This window comes from Lissotriton vulgaris, chromosome 2_1 (genome assembly GCF_964263255.1).
Source record: "Lissotriton vulgaris chromosome 2_1, aLisVul1.2, whole genome shotgun sequence".
Classification (NCBI taxonomy): domain Eukaryota; kingdom Metazoa; phylum Chordata; class Amphibia; order Caudata; family Salamandridae; genus Lissotriton; species Lissotriton vulgaris.
Genome location: NC_141687.1, coordinates 2,071,303,827 through 2,071,316,490, shown reverse-complemented (window position 1 = coordinate 2,071,316,490; position 12,664 = coordinate 2,071,303,827). Strand labels below are relative to the sequence as shown.

Sequence of the window (12,664 nt, the reverse complement as noted above, 5' to 3'; positions counted from 1 at the left end):
GAGACCATCAGTCCTACATTAGGGATTTCTTGGAAATCTTCCCTATCCTCTCTTGGAAGACGTTCCACGAACCGTGTTAGGGACTCCCAGAGGGACCGATCATAACGCCCCAGCAAGGCCGCGGCACTCGCGGCCTTCATAGACGTGGCTGCCGTCCCGCAGACCTTCCTGCCTGCCTAATCCGTCCAGCGGCTCTCCTTATCAGGAGGCACTGTCGATGATGGAGTGGTTGCGTGCTGCTTCCTCGCCTCCGTCACAATCACCGAATCCGGCGCCGGGTCCAAGCGAAGGAACGCAGGGTCCGTGTCAGGGGCCCGATAATTCCTTTGCAGCCTGGAAGGCGCTGCTTTAGTAACCGCAGGGGAGAGGAAGAGCTCCATGGCGGGTTGTCACCAACGGTGACAACGGTCGAGACAATTATTTCTTGTGAAGGGTCTCGAAAATGACGGAAGTCAAGGGTGTGGGCGTAGTGAGCGTGATGCCCAACTTAGTCGCTCCTCGCAGCAACACCTCCTGGAAGGAGACAATATTGTCTATTGGGGACACTCTCGTCCGAGGGGAGTCCGACTGGGTTGGCGAGAAATCCCTGGCACTGGACGAGTCCGTGTGGCAGGATCTAGATCTGTCTTTCCTATGGCGTCGTCTGGACCTCGTAGAGGAGCGATGGCGACTCCTGGACCTATCTCTCCGCCGTGAGCAAGACCTCAATCTCCGCGGTTTTGGGCGGTCCACAGGCCGGACAGGTGGGCGGTGAGGAGGCCGAGCCGGGAGCCTAGGCTGAGGAAGCCCCGTAGGCGGCGTCGGCAAATGAGGCAGCGAGGTGGACCTCAGCGGAGCCGGTGGAGGAGGACGATGAGGATGAACCTGCGGTGGTGGAGGCGTAGGAGGTTGTGGGGGAGAAGTCTGGGTCCGTGGAGGAGGATTCACGGGTAAAGGAGGCGGCGTAGGCGACTTTGGTTTGGTGGGAGAGTAAACTTGAGAGTACTCCGAGTCCGGAGACCGTCCCACTCTTCTTTTCTTCTTCTTCTGACCAGAGGGGGGCGATCTAGAGGCCCTCTCCCTAGTGGGCGAGCGACGGCGCCGCCGCGACCGCGTGCTCGCTGAAGCTGGGGACTCTGTCCTAGTCCTAGAACGTCCAGTCTTCCCCCTCGACGCTGAGCGTTCCTTCGACGTCGAAGAACGTCTCCTTGACGTCGACGACCGTCTCCTTGACGCCGCCTCGATGTCGACGGCCGTCTCCTCGACAAGCGATGTTTCGATGTCGATCGTCTCCTCGACGACGGTGACCTCCTCGGCGTCGAAGACCTCCGTCTCGACGCTGATCTTCGTCTCGACGTCACAGACTTATGCGTCGACGTCGACTGTGACCGGCGGTGTCGCCTCGACGGCGAGCGCCGGCGTCTTGACCTCTCTCGACGTCGATAATCGCTCGACGAAGAACCAGTCCTCGAGCGTTGACGTCGCTTCGACCAGGAGCCCTGGGGAGACGGAGAACAGACTGTGGTCATTCCCTTCGACGCCGAGGCTATCGACGTCGACGGAGACTTTTCTTCACTGGGGAGCCCCCCACCGGCCGACGTACGGGCAGAGGAAGGACCCCCTTCATGCCCAGACCCGACTTGTCCTTGCAGCCTTCTCAGCTCCAAGCCTTGGAGCCTGGTCTTTTACCTGTCCTTGAGGGTTCTTTTAGGAAACTGCAGACAGATGTCACACTCCTCAGGGACATGAGAAGAAGGCAGGCACAGGATACAAACCCTGTGAGGATCCGATTTTGCCTTTTTCCTGGAGCACTCAGGGCATTTATCAAATAAAGCAGGCACATTTGATAAAAGGAAACAGCCAAAACAGCAGAGAAACTCCAGTCAGATGTAGACAAGGCAAAAGCATGTCGAGTGAACACACTCTAACACTTTAAAAGTGCACAATTTTGAAATAAACCCAAAAAAGGGAGCGCTCAATGCTCCAGGGTCCTGCTAGCAGGAGCCGGAAAAAAGAACTTAAGGTGGAGGGAGTTGCTGTGCATTCTGGGATACCAGGAGAGTTCTAGAAAGTTTCCTTAAAGGCACGGTATCCCTTTTTAAGCCACATAATGGCAGCCTATGGGTGCTTGTCTTCTTCTAGTTGAAGTACTGGACAGTGTAGCCTTGCATGTATAGGCTGCATTATTTGTCTTTAAATTCTCTCTTAAGTGTCTGTGCAATTCTGCAAAGAAGACAGCTTAAGAGATTATTTGTTATTGCTCCGGGGTCCCCGCACATGAGCAGGACTATTCACTAGATTAGGACTATACACAGAGATCCCCTACTACAGAAGTACTGTATACAATACAATGAAAAGCTATTTGAACTAACGTACATTGCAGGGCGCTGATTTAAGTTTGTAAAAATAAAAAAGTCCTCTATCCTAAACATGCTATGTTCAGCTTGAAATGAGGCTGAAAAGACAGCTGAATGAAGTCTGACTTGTTACCTCTGGAGCCCCCTTTGTATTTTCCCTTAATAGCAGCCAAGCTAATTGCTTCATCGCCCTCCTCTTCGTCGTCATAGCGGTCTGGCTCAAGGTAGTTTGCACTCAGCCCTCGCTGATGCTGCTTCTCTCTCATGCGTCGCTGTTGGGATTCTCTGCGGATTGAAGCTCGTAACCTCTCTTCTTCTTTCTAGAGCATAGATGAGAGGTATCACAACTCAATCAAAATAGTGCATTCATCAAAGAATTTCCACATCATACTTTGCAAATCAGAAAGGAACAAATGGTCTAAAATTCAACCGAAATACAATATGGTTTTCTATTTCCAAGGAATGTGGCAAGGAATATGCTACTTACCAGTATGCATCTGTTATTGGCATAGAGGGCTGCAGAGTGGTACATTATGGATACATCGCCATCTGGTGTTGGGCTCGGATGATTGCACTTGTTTTTCTCTTGGAGAAGTCTTTTGTAGTCACGAGGCTGGTGACTCCTCCTTTGGGTGATAGTGCGCATGGGCATCAGCTCCATCCTTAGATTGTTTTGCCATAGTAGGGTTAGATGGAGTAGTATGATAGAATACAGAAAGAGATGCCCATGTAAGTGTATCTAAATAAGATAATGTTGGAACAGACACAGGTTTCCGGGGAGGCAGGGAGGGCATGTACCACTCTGCAGCCCTCTATGCCAAGAACAGATGAATACTGGTAAGTAGCGTATTCAGTTCGAGGCATATGGGCTGCAGATGGTACATTAGGAATAGATTACACAGCAGTTACCTCCCTAGCGGTGGTCACCAGTGTCTGTTGCAACAGTCTGAAATAAAGCTTTTAATACAGTTGGCCCACATTTGCTTGTTGTCTTGCCTGTACAACAACAACACAGTAGTGTTTCGTGAAGGTATGCGGTGTAGACCAAGTTGCTGCTTTGCATATGTCATTTAGGGGAATGTTCCCTAAGAATGCCATAGATGCCCCTAGTTTGCGTGTAGGATGAGCTCTAGGGGGAACAGTTAGTGTTCTTTTTGCCTTTATGTAACATATCTGTATACATTTTACAATCCACCTGCTTTAGATATAGGGTTGCCTTTATGTGTTGGGGAAAACGCTACAAATAGTTGTTTAGTTTTTCTGAAAGTTTGTGTTCGTTCTATGTAATATAATATTGCCCTTTTGACATCTAGTGTATGTAGGGCCCTCTCTGCTACCGTCTGTGGCTTTAGAAAAAAGACTGGTAGTTCCACTGGCTGATTGATGCGGAATGCTGAAATTACTTTAGGCAAGAACTTTGGGTCTGTTCTAAGAACCACCTTATTCTGGTGTAACTGTAGAAATGGTTCTTGTATTGTTAATGCCTGTAACTCACTCACTCTCCTGAGGGAGGTAATGGCTATAAGGAAGGCCACCTTCCATGTCAGAAATTGTATTTCACACCTATGCATAGGTTCAAAAGGTGGCCCCATTAGTCTGGTGAGTACTATGTTGAGGTTCCCGACTGGAGAAGGTGGTAGTCTTGGTGGAATAACTCTTTTGAGGCCTTCCATGAAAGCCTTAATTGCGGGTACCCTAAACAGGGATAGATGTTGCCTGTTTTGCAGGTATGCTGCTATAGCTGCAAGATGTACTCTAATGGAGGTTTAAGCAAGGTTACATTGCTGTAAGTGTAGTAAGTAGCAAATGATATTTTGTGTAGATGCGTCCAGAGGGTTGATGTTGTTACTGTTACAGTATACAGCAAACCTTTTCCACTTTGCTGCATAGCAGGCTCTGATGGTGGAACGCCTTGCTTGCTTAATAATTTCCATACAGTTTGGAGGTAAATTTAGGTATCCAAATTCTAAGACCTCAGGAGCCAGATCGCTAGGTTCAGTTGTTTGGGATCTGGGTGCATTATTTCTCCATGGTTCTGTGTAAGGTGCATGGGTGAGATTCTTAATTTCTGGTGTGGCACCTGTGAGAGTTGTAGGAGCGTGGTGAACCACGTCTGCCGTGCCCACGTGGGTGATACCAGTATCATGGTCATTGAATGTTGTTGCAGTTTTCGAACCACTAATGGAATTAGTGGGAGAGGGGGGAAAGCGTATGCAAATTTGTTGGGACAATTTATCCATAATGCATTGCCCTGCGACAGGTGGTGTGGGTACCTGGATGCGAAGCTTTAGCATTTTGCGTTCTGAAGAGTGGCAAAGAGATCTATCTCCGGTTGTCCCCATCTTTGGAAGAATGGCTGCAGTATTTGGTTGTGCAGTTCCCATTCGTGTATTTGTTCTGACTCTCTGCTTAAGATGTCTGCTATCTGATTTTGAACTCCTGGAAGGTGTTCGGCTAACAGATAGATGTTTTAAGGAATGGCCCATCTCCAAATTTCCTGCGCTAGTCTGGATAGTTGGAGAGAGTGTGCCGCCCCCTGTTTTTGAATATAATACATTGCTGTCATGTTGTCTGTTCTGACCAGGACTGCTTTGTTGAGAATATGCATTTGAAAAGCTTTTAATGCTAGAAACACCGCTAGTAGTTCTAGATGATTTATATGCAGTGGTTTGTGCTGTACACTCCATCTCCCTTGTACTGTGTATCTCTCCATATGAGCTCCCCATCCGGTGAGCGATGCATCCGCTGTTAGTACCACTTGTGGAATTGGTTCTAGGAACGACCGCCCTTTGGAAATGTTTGTTGTATTCCACCACTTCAGAGAGCGATGCGTGCGGTCGTCTACCAACACCAGATCTGTAATCTGACCTTGAGCCTGATTCCACTGTGTTGCTAGACATTCTTGAAGGGGACACATTTGTAGTCTGGCATATGGGATTAACAGTATGCAAGAGGACATCATCCCTAATAACTGCATGAGCACTCGAGCTGCTAATGAGTGTTGATGTTGAAATCTTCGAATTAGGGTGAGCATTGTCTGAATCCTGACTGGATTAGGGTATACTATGGCTTTTTCTGTATTTATAGTAGCCCCTAGGTATTGTTGAACCTTGTTTGGTTGCAGGTGGGATTTTGTGTAGTTTACCTAGACAGCTGGTGCAGCAGTTGAATTGTCTTTTGTGTGTTTGAAGACATTCCTCTTGTGACATGGCCTTTATTAGCCAGTCGTCCAAGTAAGGGAAGACATGTATTTGCTGTCTTCTTAGGTGTGCTGCAACCACTGCTAGGCATTTTGTGAACACCCTTGGTGCTGTTGTGACTCCTAACGGAAGGACCTTGAATTGATAATGTCGTCCTTTTATTACAAATCTGAGGTATTTTCTGGGAGCTTTGTGAATTGGGATATGAAAGTAGGCGTCTTTTAGATCCAGTGTAGAAAGAAAGCCCCCTTTCTTCAGTAAAGGAAGTACCTATTGGAGCGTGATCATGTGGAAATGTTCAGAATTTCTGTATGCATTGAGAGATCTGAGGTCTAGTATAGGCCCTAAAGATCCGTCTTTTTTAGGAATTAGAAAGTATAGAGAGTATACTTCTGTTCCTTGTTGATGTTGTGGAACCTCCTCTATCACATGGTTTTGTAGCAGCGATAGTACCTCATATTTTAATAATGTCAGATGATCTTGACTCATTGGATGCTGTCTGGGGGGGATGTTTGGTGGGGTAGCAGTGAGTTCTAGGCAATAACCATGTTGGATAATTTGTCTCACTCACCTGTCTGATGTGATGTTTTCCCAGACAGGTAGGAACTGTGATAGGCGCCCCCGACCGGTGTTGCATGGTCTGGGGGGAGCTGTATGAAGTCACTGTTTTGCGGTTGTTGTTGTTTCCGCGACCTCTACCCTTGTTGTTGTTACCTCTGTAACTGCCTCTAGAATTACCTTTAGATGATGTTGGTGTAAAAGAGGTTGATTGCTGGGTTATGCCTGTATTTAGTGATCCGCCTCTATAGGTGGACCTACGAAAGGAACCTCTCTGAGATGGCTGTTGCAATGCTCCCATTGACTTAGCCGTTTCTGTGTCCTTTTTAGGTCTCGGCTATAACGCGCTTGAAAAGCGCGTTCTCGCCAGAGAACTATAGTCGGCGTCTCAGCGCCGAAGGGAGACAAGACCTGGCCGCGCGCATCGTTTTCCCATAGGATAACGTTGTGCGCGCGGCCAGGTCTTGTCTCCACAGCATGGCAATGCAGAGCGGATTGCGTCGCGCGCCTCTCTGGAATGCAGGGGGAGTCTGCAGAGGGGCGCGCGGCGGTTTTCTGGCTGCCTCTTCTCTCACCCGCCCACCTTCAGCCTCTCCCTCGTCAGTAGTTGAAAACACGCCCTCATGGTAGTAAAGAGCAGTCCCAGAAACCGTGCTCAAAGTCAAACTTTACAGCACTTGGCGGTCGGCAATCTCCACAGCTTTTCTCCTCAAGCTGATATCAATAATTCAAGCCGGCTCCTCCTCGCAACTCAACCCGATGCTTGCTTCCCCACTACCAGTCAGCAGCAGCGTCCAACGGGTTTATGTGGGCAGTGTTCGACAGGAGCAATAGAGCGATGGCAAAGCTCTACGGCCACGTCAGTCCACACTGCTCGAGACGGCACAAACTCCCCTCCAGTAGCCACGGAGCGGAGTCCCGGTCAGACAAGCACCTCCTAGGGAGCACGCCGTCGGAGCCTTCAGAGCAACAGCAAACGCCGGCATGCAGGAATCGGAAAGCCCCACTGACGCCGATACACCAAGGAGGCAGCAGAACAGCGGGATAACACGAGCAGATCAGCAACAGGTAGGAGCTCCGCACAACCTCTCACTCGGCCGCTGAAGCGCCCGCCATCTTGCCTCCCCAGCCTAGGGCCCTTTTCTGATTGTTGAAAGAGTGGCCTTTCCGATTGCTGAAAGAATAGCAATTTGGACCATTCGCTCTTCTGTGTCTTGCATACTCCTCCTACGACGCACTACACAGTCCTAGAAGGTGTGTGCAGCCTGAACACATATGTTTTACAGATTTAAGGCATGAAATATGCAGTTTTGTCTAGTGTTAATGTGAAGGGGATTTTTGTCGTTTTCTAAGCAGAATTAATTCACTTATAACACAACTCATGTGGGGCGCGCGGCGCTGATAACAGCTGTAATCCATTCGTAGCTTCTGGGATTTATGAGAGACCAACACAGCCACCAGCGCGCCGAAGTGCGGTGCCTGTGTCTTAAGGTTGTTTAAATTATGTTAGCAGACTTTATAGTTGCCGAATTGTAGGTACATTTTCAATCACTGTTCTTGGGCTGGCAAAATCCAATTAGATTCTTTCTGCTATACGCGTCTCTTGCGTGCTGTGTGATGGGAGCTTGGGTAGGTCGCTTTTGATGTAATGGGTGTGTCACAGGTACCCTGCTGTGTACACAGACACACACTCGCTCACACACTTTCTCACTCCCTCTCACTTTCTCTTTCCCACTCACTCTGTCTCTCTCACACTCTGTCTCTCTCACACACTTTCTCACTCCCTCTCACTTTCTCTTTCCCACTCACTCTGTCTCTCTCACACTCTGTCTCTCTCACACTCTGTCTCTCTCACACTCTGTCTCTCTCACACTCTGTCTCTCTCACACTCTGTCTCTCTCACACTCTGTCTCTCTCACACTCTGTCTCTCTCACACTCTGTCTCTCTCACACTCTGTCTCTCTCACACTCTGTCTCTCTCACACTCTGTCTCTCTCACACTCTGTCTCTCTCACACTCTGTCTCTCTCACACTCTGTCTCTCTCACACTCTGTCTCTCTCACACTCTGTCTCTCTCTCACTCTGTCTCTCTCTCACTCTGTTTCTCACACACACACACACACACACACACTCTCTCCCATTCCGACTGACTCCACACCTGTCCCAGGCACTACAGGTTTCAAAACGCTAAACAAGCCGAGAACGCGATGCTGAAGTGCAGGTAACTCATTAAAAAACAGAATGAAAGTTTACTAATTGTAAATGGGCCTTGGTGGGCCATGGGGCTACATTGGGACGGCTCAGTTCACATGGCCCTCCCTCTAGACCTGCTCTGGCCCAGAGCCCCTCGGTTTCTACTGCGCGCACTCCAAAACATGATCATGTTAGTTGTGTAGTGCCTTATGCTTGCTTCAGCCTGCTATAAAGGGAGCTTGGAACGATTCTTACTAACCCACTGGCATGCATTGTTGAGAATGGATTGATCCAGTATTCAATCTCCTCTGTTTCACACCTTTCCCAGCAGCGCAAATGTTTTTCACGACTGCGAGTAGTTAATGTGCTTTTCTTTCTCTGCTGCAACTTGTTTAGTTACGCTTTATATTTAGGTTTACTTCCCGCAAATGTTAGTTTGAGGTAAAATAAAGTGAAGAGGGTGTGGCGTAACAACCAGAGATACCGATTTTGGAACTGGGGAACAAGGTTCGAGTCTCGGCGTCGGCTCAACGGAATTCTGGGCAAATCACTTATCTCCCATAGCCTATAAATAACGCATGTGACCGTGTGTAATGTAACGGGTGCTCAAGTAAAGAACTTCAATACCTTTGGGTCGAGTTTGCGCTAAATTAGAACACGAGGGGGGGGGGGGGGGGGTGCAGAGCCATTGTATGAATGCACTAGCATCTGGTCACTGCTACAGTGAAAGCGTGCGGGGAGAACCGTGGTGATTCTAAGCTTGAGTGCCTTTTTCAGACATTGTAGCAGAGCTGAACCCATGCCCGCCTTTAGGATCTTAGTTACAATTTGAGAAATTTATACCAGCTGCGTACAACCCAAACTTGTAATCGTAAAGTCAATTTCCTAATCAAGCCACCAACTGCATGTACACTTTAGCACCTATTAACCACAACTGAAATAATGGCTGACACTGCAAGAGAGCATTGGTCCACGACACTTAATTAAATTCGTAGTTGCCAACATTTGAAAACAAGCATTTGTAATGTAATAGGTCTTGCATTTATGCCAATTTGACCTATTGGCATTGTGTAAATGACAATGCCTTTTATTTATGTTTTGGTTTTTAAAACATAAATAAAAGACATTGTCATTTACAATGGCAAGAGCTTAAACTCGCGTTCATTTACAATGCTAATAGCTCTAACTTTTGCAATGCCGAGACCGTTGCATTGTAAATGCTTGTTCATTTTCTCCAACGCCTCATCTGTGCTTGAGACAAAGAGTGCTTTCCCATCAAAAGGCTGGTTCAATAAAGAAGTTTGTACCTCCTGTTTGAACCCTGAGACCCTGAGCCATGCATGTCTTCTTAACATGATACTGGTGTTTATAGATCTTGCCGCAGTGTCTGCTGTGTCTAAGGCGCACTTAATGGAAGTGTTGGTTATTATCTTCCCTTCTTGTATCAGCTGCTCTGCCCTTTTTTGATGTTCCTTAGGGAGATGTGTAATGAGTGTCTCTAACTCATCATAATGAGCTCTATCATAGCGTGCAAGTAGCGCTTGAGTATTTGCTACGCTGCTTGATATGCTACTCTCTTGCCAGAGGCATCTATTAACTTAGACTCCTTGTCAGGAGGAGGAGCTTCTCCTGTTAGTGAGTTCGCCCTCTTACGAGCATTTGAGACTACTAACGAGTCCAGAGGTATTTGGCCCTTAATAAATACTGGTTCTTTTGGGGCTGCCTTATACTTTTTGTCAATTCTTGGGTTTAACACCCTAGCCCTCACAGGATCTTTAAATATATCTGATGTTTGAGTGAGGAAACCCTTAAGCATTGGTAGGGTCCCTGAAGATTTTTGTGCAGCAGGTAGTGTTTCTAAAAGGAAATCTTCTATCTACCTGAGGTTACGTATGTAAATCTACCTTGTGGTATTTTGCTGCCCTATTAATTAATTGTGCAAAACCCGAATTATCATCAGGGGGAGAGGGTTTTGAGGAATACAGGTCAGGGTCATTATCATTATCTGAAACTGCATCATAAACTTCCCATGGGTCTGTGTCTTCTGGGATAGTATTGTTATCATCCCCAGGAAGGTCCCCATCCCCTGTGTCACTTTCTTAATCTGTTTGAGGTGTAGATGGGCGTGGTGTAAAAGGTTGAGGGATAGCTGCCAGAGTATGAGGAATAGAAGAAGAGGGTGTGTCCATAGGCTGTGGAGAAAGGGGAGGAGTTGTATTTGTCCCCATTGTTCTCTTCTTAGGAGGAGGAGCTTTCTTCTCCAACGGTTGAGTCTTCCTCTTTTTAGGTGGTTTTGTCACCACCTTGCCAGTTTTGTTTTGTATCTGTCTCTTGCTCCTGTGTCGGTATCGAAGCCTTTGGGTCCGATAGGTGCTTTTGCTTCTGTGTCTCGTGTTATGTGTTTTCGGCACCGAGAGTTTGCTTGAGTCCGATTTTTTCGTTGTCGAGGGAGTCTTCGACGTCGAAGCATGTTTCAGTTTTGACATGGAATGTTTCGACTTCGAGCTCTCTTTGGTATGGAGCTTCGGTGTCGATGTCGACCGTTTCTCGGAGTGGGAGACCGAGTGTTTCGGTTTCGTTGCCGAGCCAGAAGGCGGGGTGTCGGAAACTTTTTTCGGTTGTCTGACCGGGCTCGAAGGAGGGGTCGACACCAATCGGGGTCGGTTTTTTGGCAAAGGGACGTCGTCACTCGCGGTTTGATGAAAGTCGACTTCTTGGACATCAGACTCGTCTGCTTTTGACCCCGACCCGTTCTCATCTTCTTCCTCCTCAGAGTGTTGGACCTCGAACAGTTCTGGGACTGCATCTGACTCCATCCTCGACATCTCGTGTCTACGGGCCCGACGGTTTCTAATTGTCGACTTGGAGGAGAGAGCCACACAGGCTTCACAATCCCTTGTTTCATGGTCAGGTGACAAACCGAGGTTGCACACCTCGTGTAGGTCCTTGTGTGGGAATTTAGCACCACACGTTGGACATTTCTTGAATGGAGTCCTTTCCATGGACTCCGGGCTGGACTACGTCGAAATAGGCCTCCCGGTCCCATCGACGTAGAGTTAGAAATCTTCGGTGTTGACGTCGAAGCGCGTCGAAATGGGAATGAACTCGCGTTCGATAAACAATACCGTCGAATTGGAAAGGGAATACGCGCTGAAATATAACTTTTTCTCGAAGTCTATCCGGAGCGCTTCGATCCTCATCCGAACCGGACGGCGGAAAAAAACAATCTGAGGATGGAGCCGATGCCCATGCGCACTATCACCCAAGAGAGGAGTCACCAGCTTCGTGACTACAAAAGACTTCTCCAAGAGAAAAACAAGTGCAATCATCCGAGCCCAACACCAGATGGCGATCTATTCATAATGTACCATCTGCAGCCCATATGCCTCGAACACGTATTTATTCTTATGTTGCACATCTCAACTCTATAGCATTAGGCATTAGACATGTACTCCACTTAAAATTTTATTCAAGCATCCATAAAAAGAGAAAGATTTAACAAGAAGAATACACACAATCTGTATTCAATCCATTCATATGCACATTGTATGGTGTATAAGCATGTAGACTTGGGGTTAACATCAGCATCCCAATGTATACTTGCCTGGAAGAAATTGTTGGTCATTTAGAGGCAGAAAATCCCTTGACCACTCTCACTGGCTATGTCATAGACATCCTCATTGGTAAGCGCCAACTAATAACCATGTTGCTACTACTGGCTAAGAGGATAGTAGCAATCCGAGGCCCAAAGACTGGCTGCAGCCTTTTGCCAACAGCGGCTGAAAAAAAATACTGGGAGCTGATGCCTGAAAAAAACAGAATGAGAAAAAAAAAAAAAAGAAATCGCCCCAAAGACATTTGGGTACCTTTTGTGATCTATGCCACTAGACATGCAACATGAAATAACACTCCACTTGCCCTGCAGCTGCACCTCGACATTGAGGAGTGGGACTGATGAGAAAACATACAACACTGATGGAAGGAGATTACTGCTGTTTCATGATAGAAACACTGGCGATGGAAAACATGCAACATTAAATATGGGCTTGAACTGTCTGTTTTAGGTTTTAATTTGCCTGTTTAACATTTTATTAGAAAAAAAGTAAAAATATGTTTAAAAAAAAAACATCACAGGCTTGACAAGCAACTAGAAGGAGGTTTGGTGTTACTGACTTCAGGCAGTCAGAAACAGTCAAAGATAGGGGTACGTGAAAGAACGTCTGACCAGTATAACTTCTGCCCATGTCTCAAAGTGAGTGTGCATATATTCACTACAACATTTTGAATTTCGCCTTCCTTAGGTAGTACAAGATTGTTTGCTCAGTGGCTGCCTAGCTTACATTGAAGTGGAAATCCATTTAAATACAAAACCCTGGA

General features: G+C 47.3%; 1 protein-coding gene across 1 annotated transcript in view; it reads right to left on the bottom strand.

Annotated features, from left to right (window-relative positions):
- The window catches only part of LEO1 (LEO1 component of Paf1/RNA polymerase II complex), a 233,683-nt gene that overhangs the window by 66,751 nt on the left and 154,268 nt on the right, over positions 1-12,664 (bottom strand). The window contains exon 10 of the mRNA XM_086958300.1: positions 2,470-2,656. Coding sequence (XP_086814426.1) covers positions 2,470-2,656 — 187 coding nt within the window. The remainder of the gene's footprint in view (positions 1-2,469; positions 2,657-12,664) is intronic.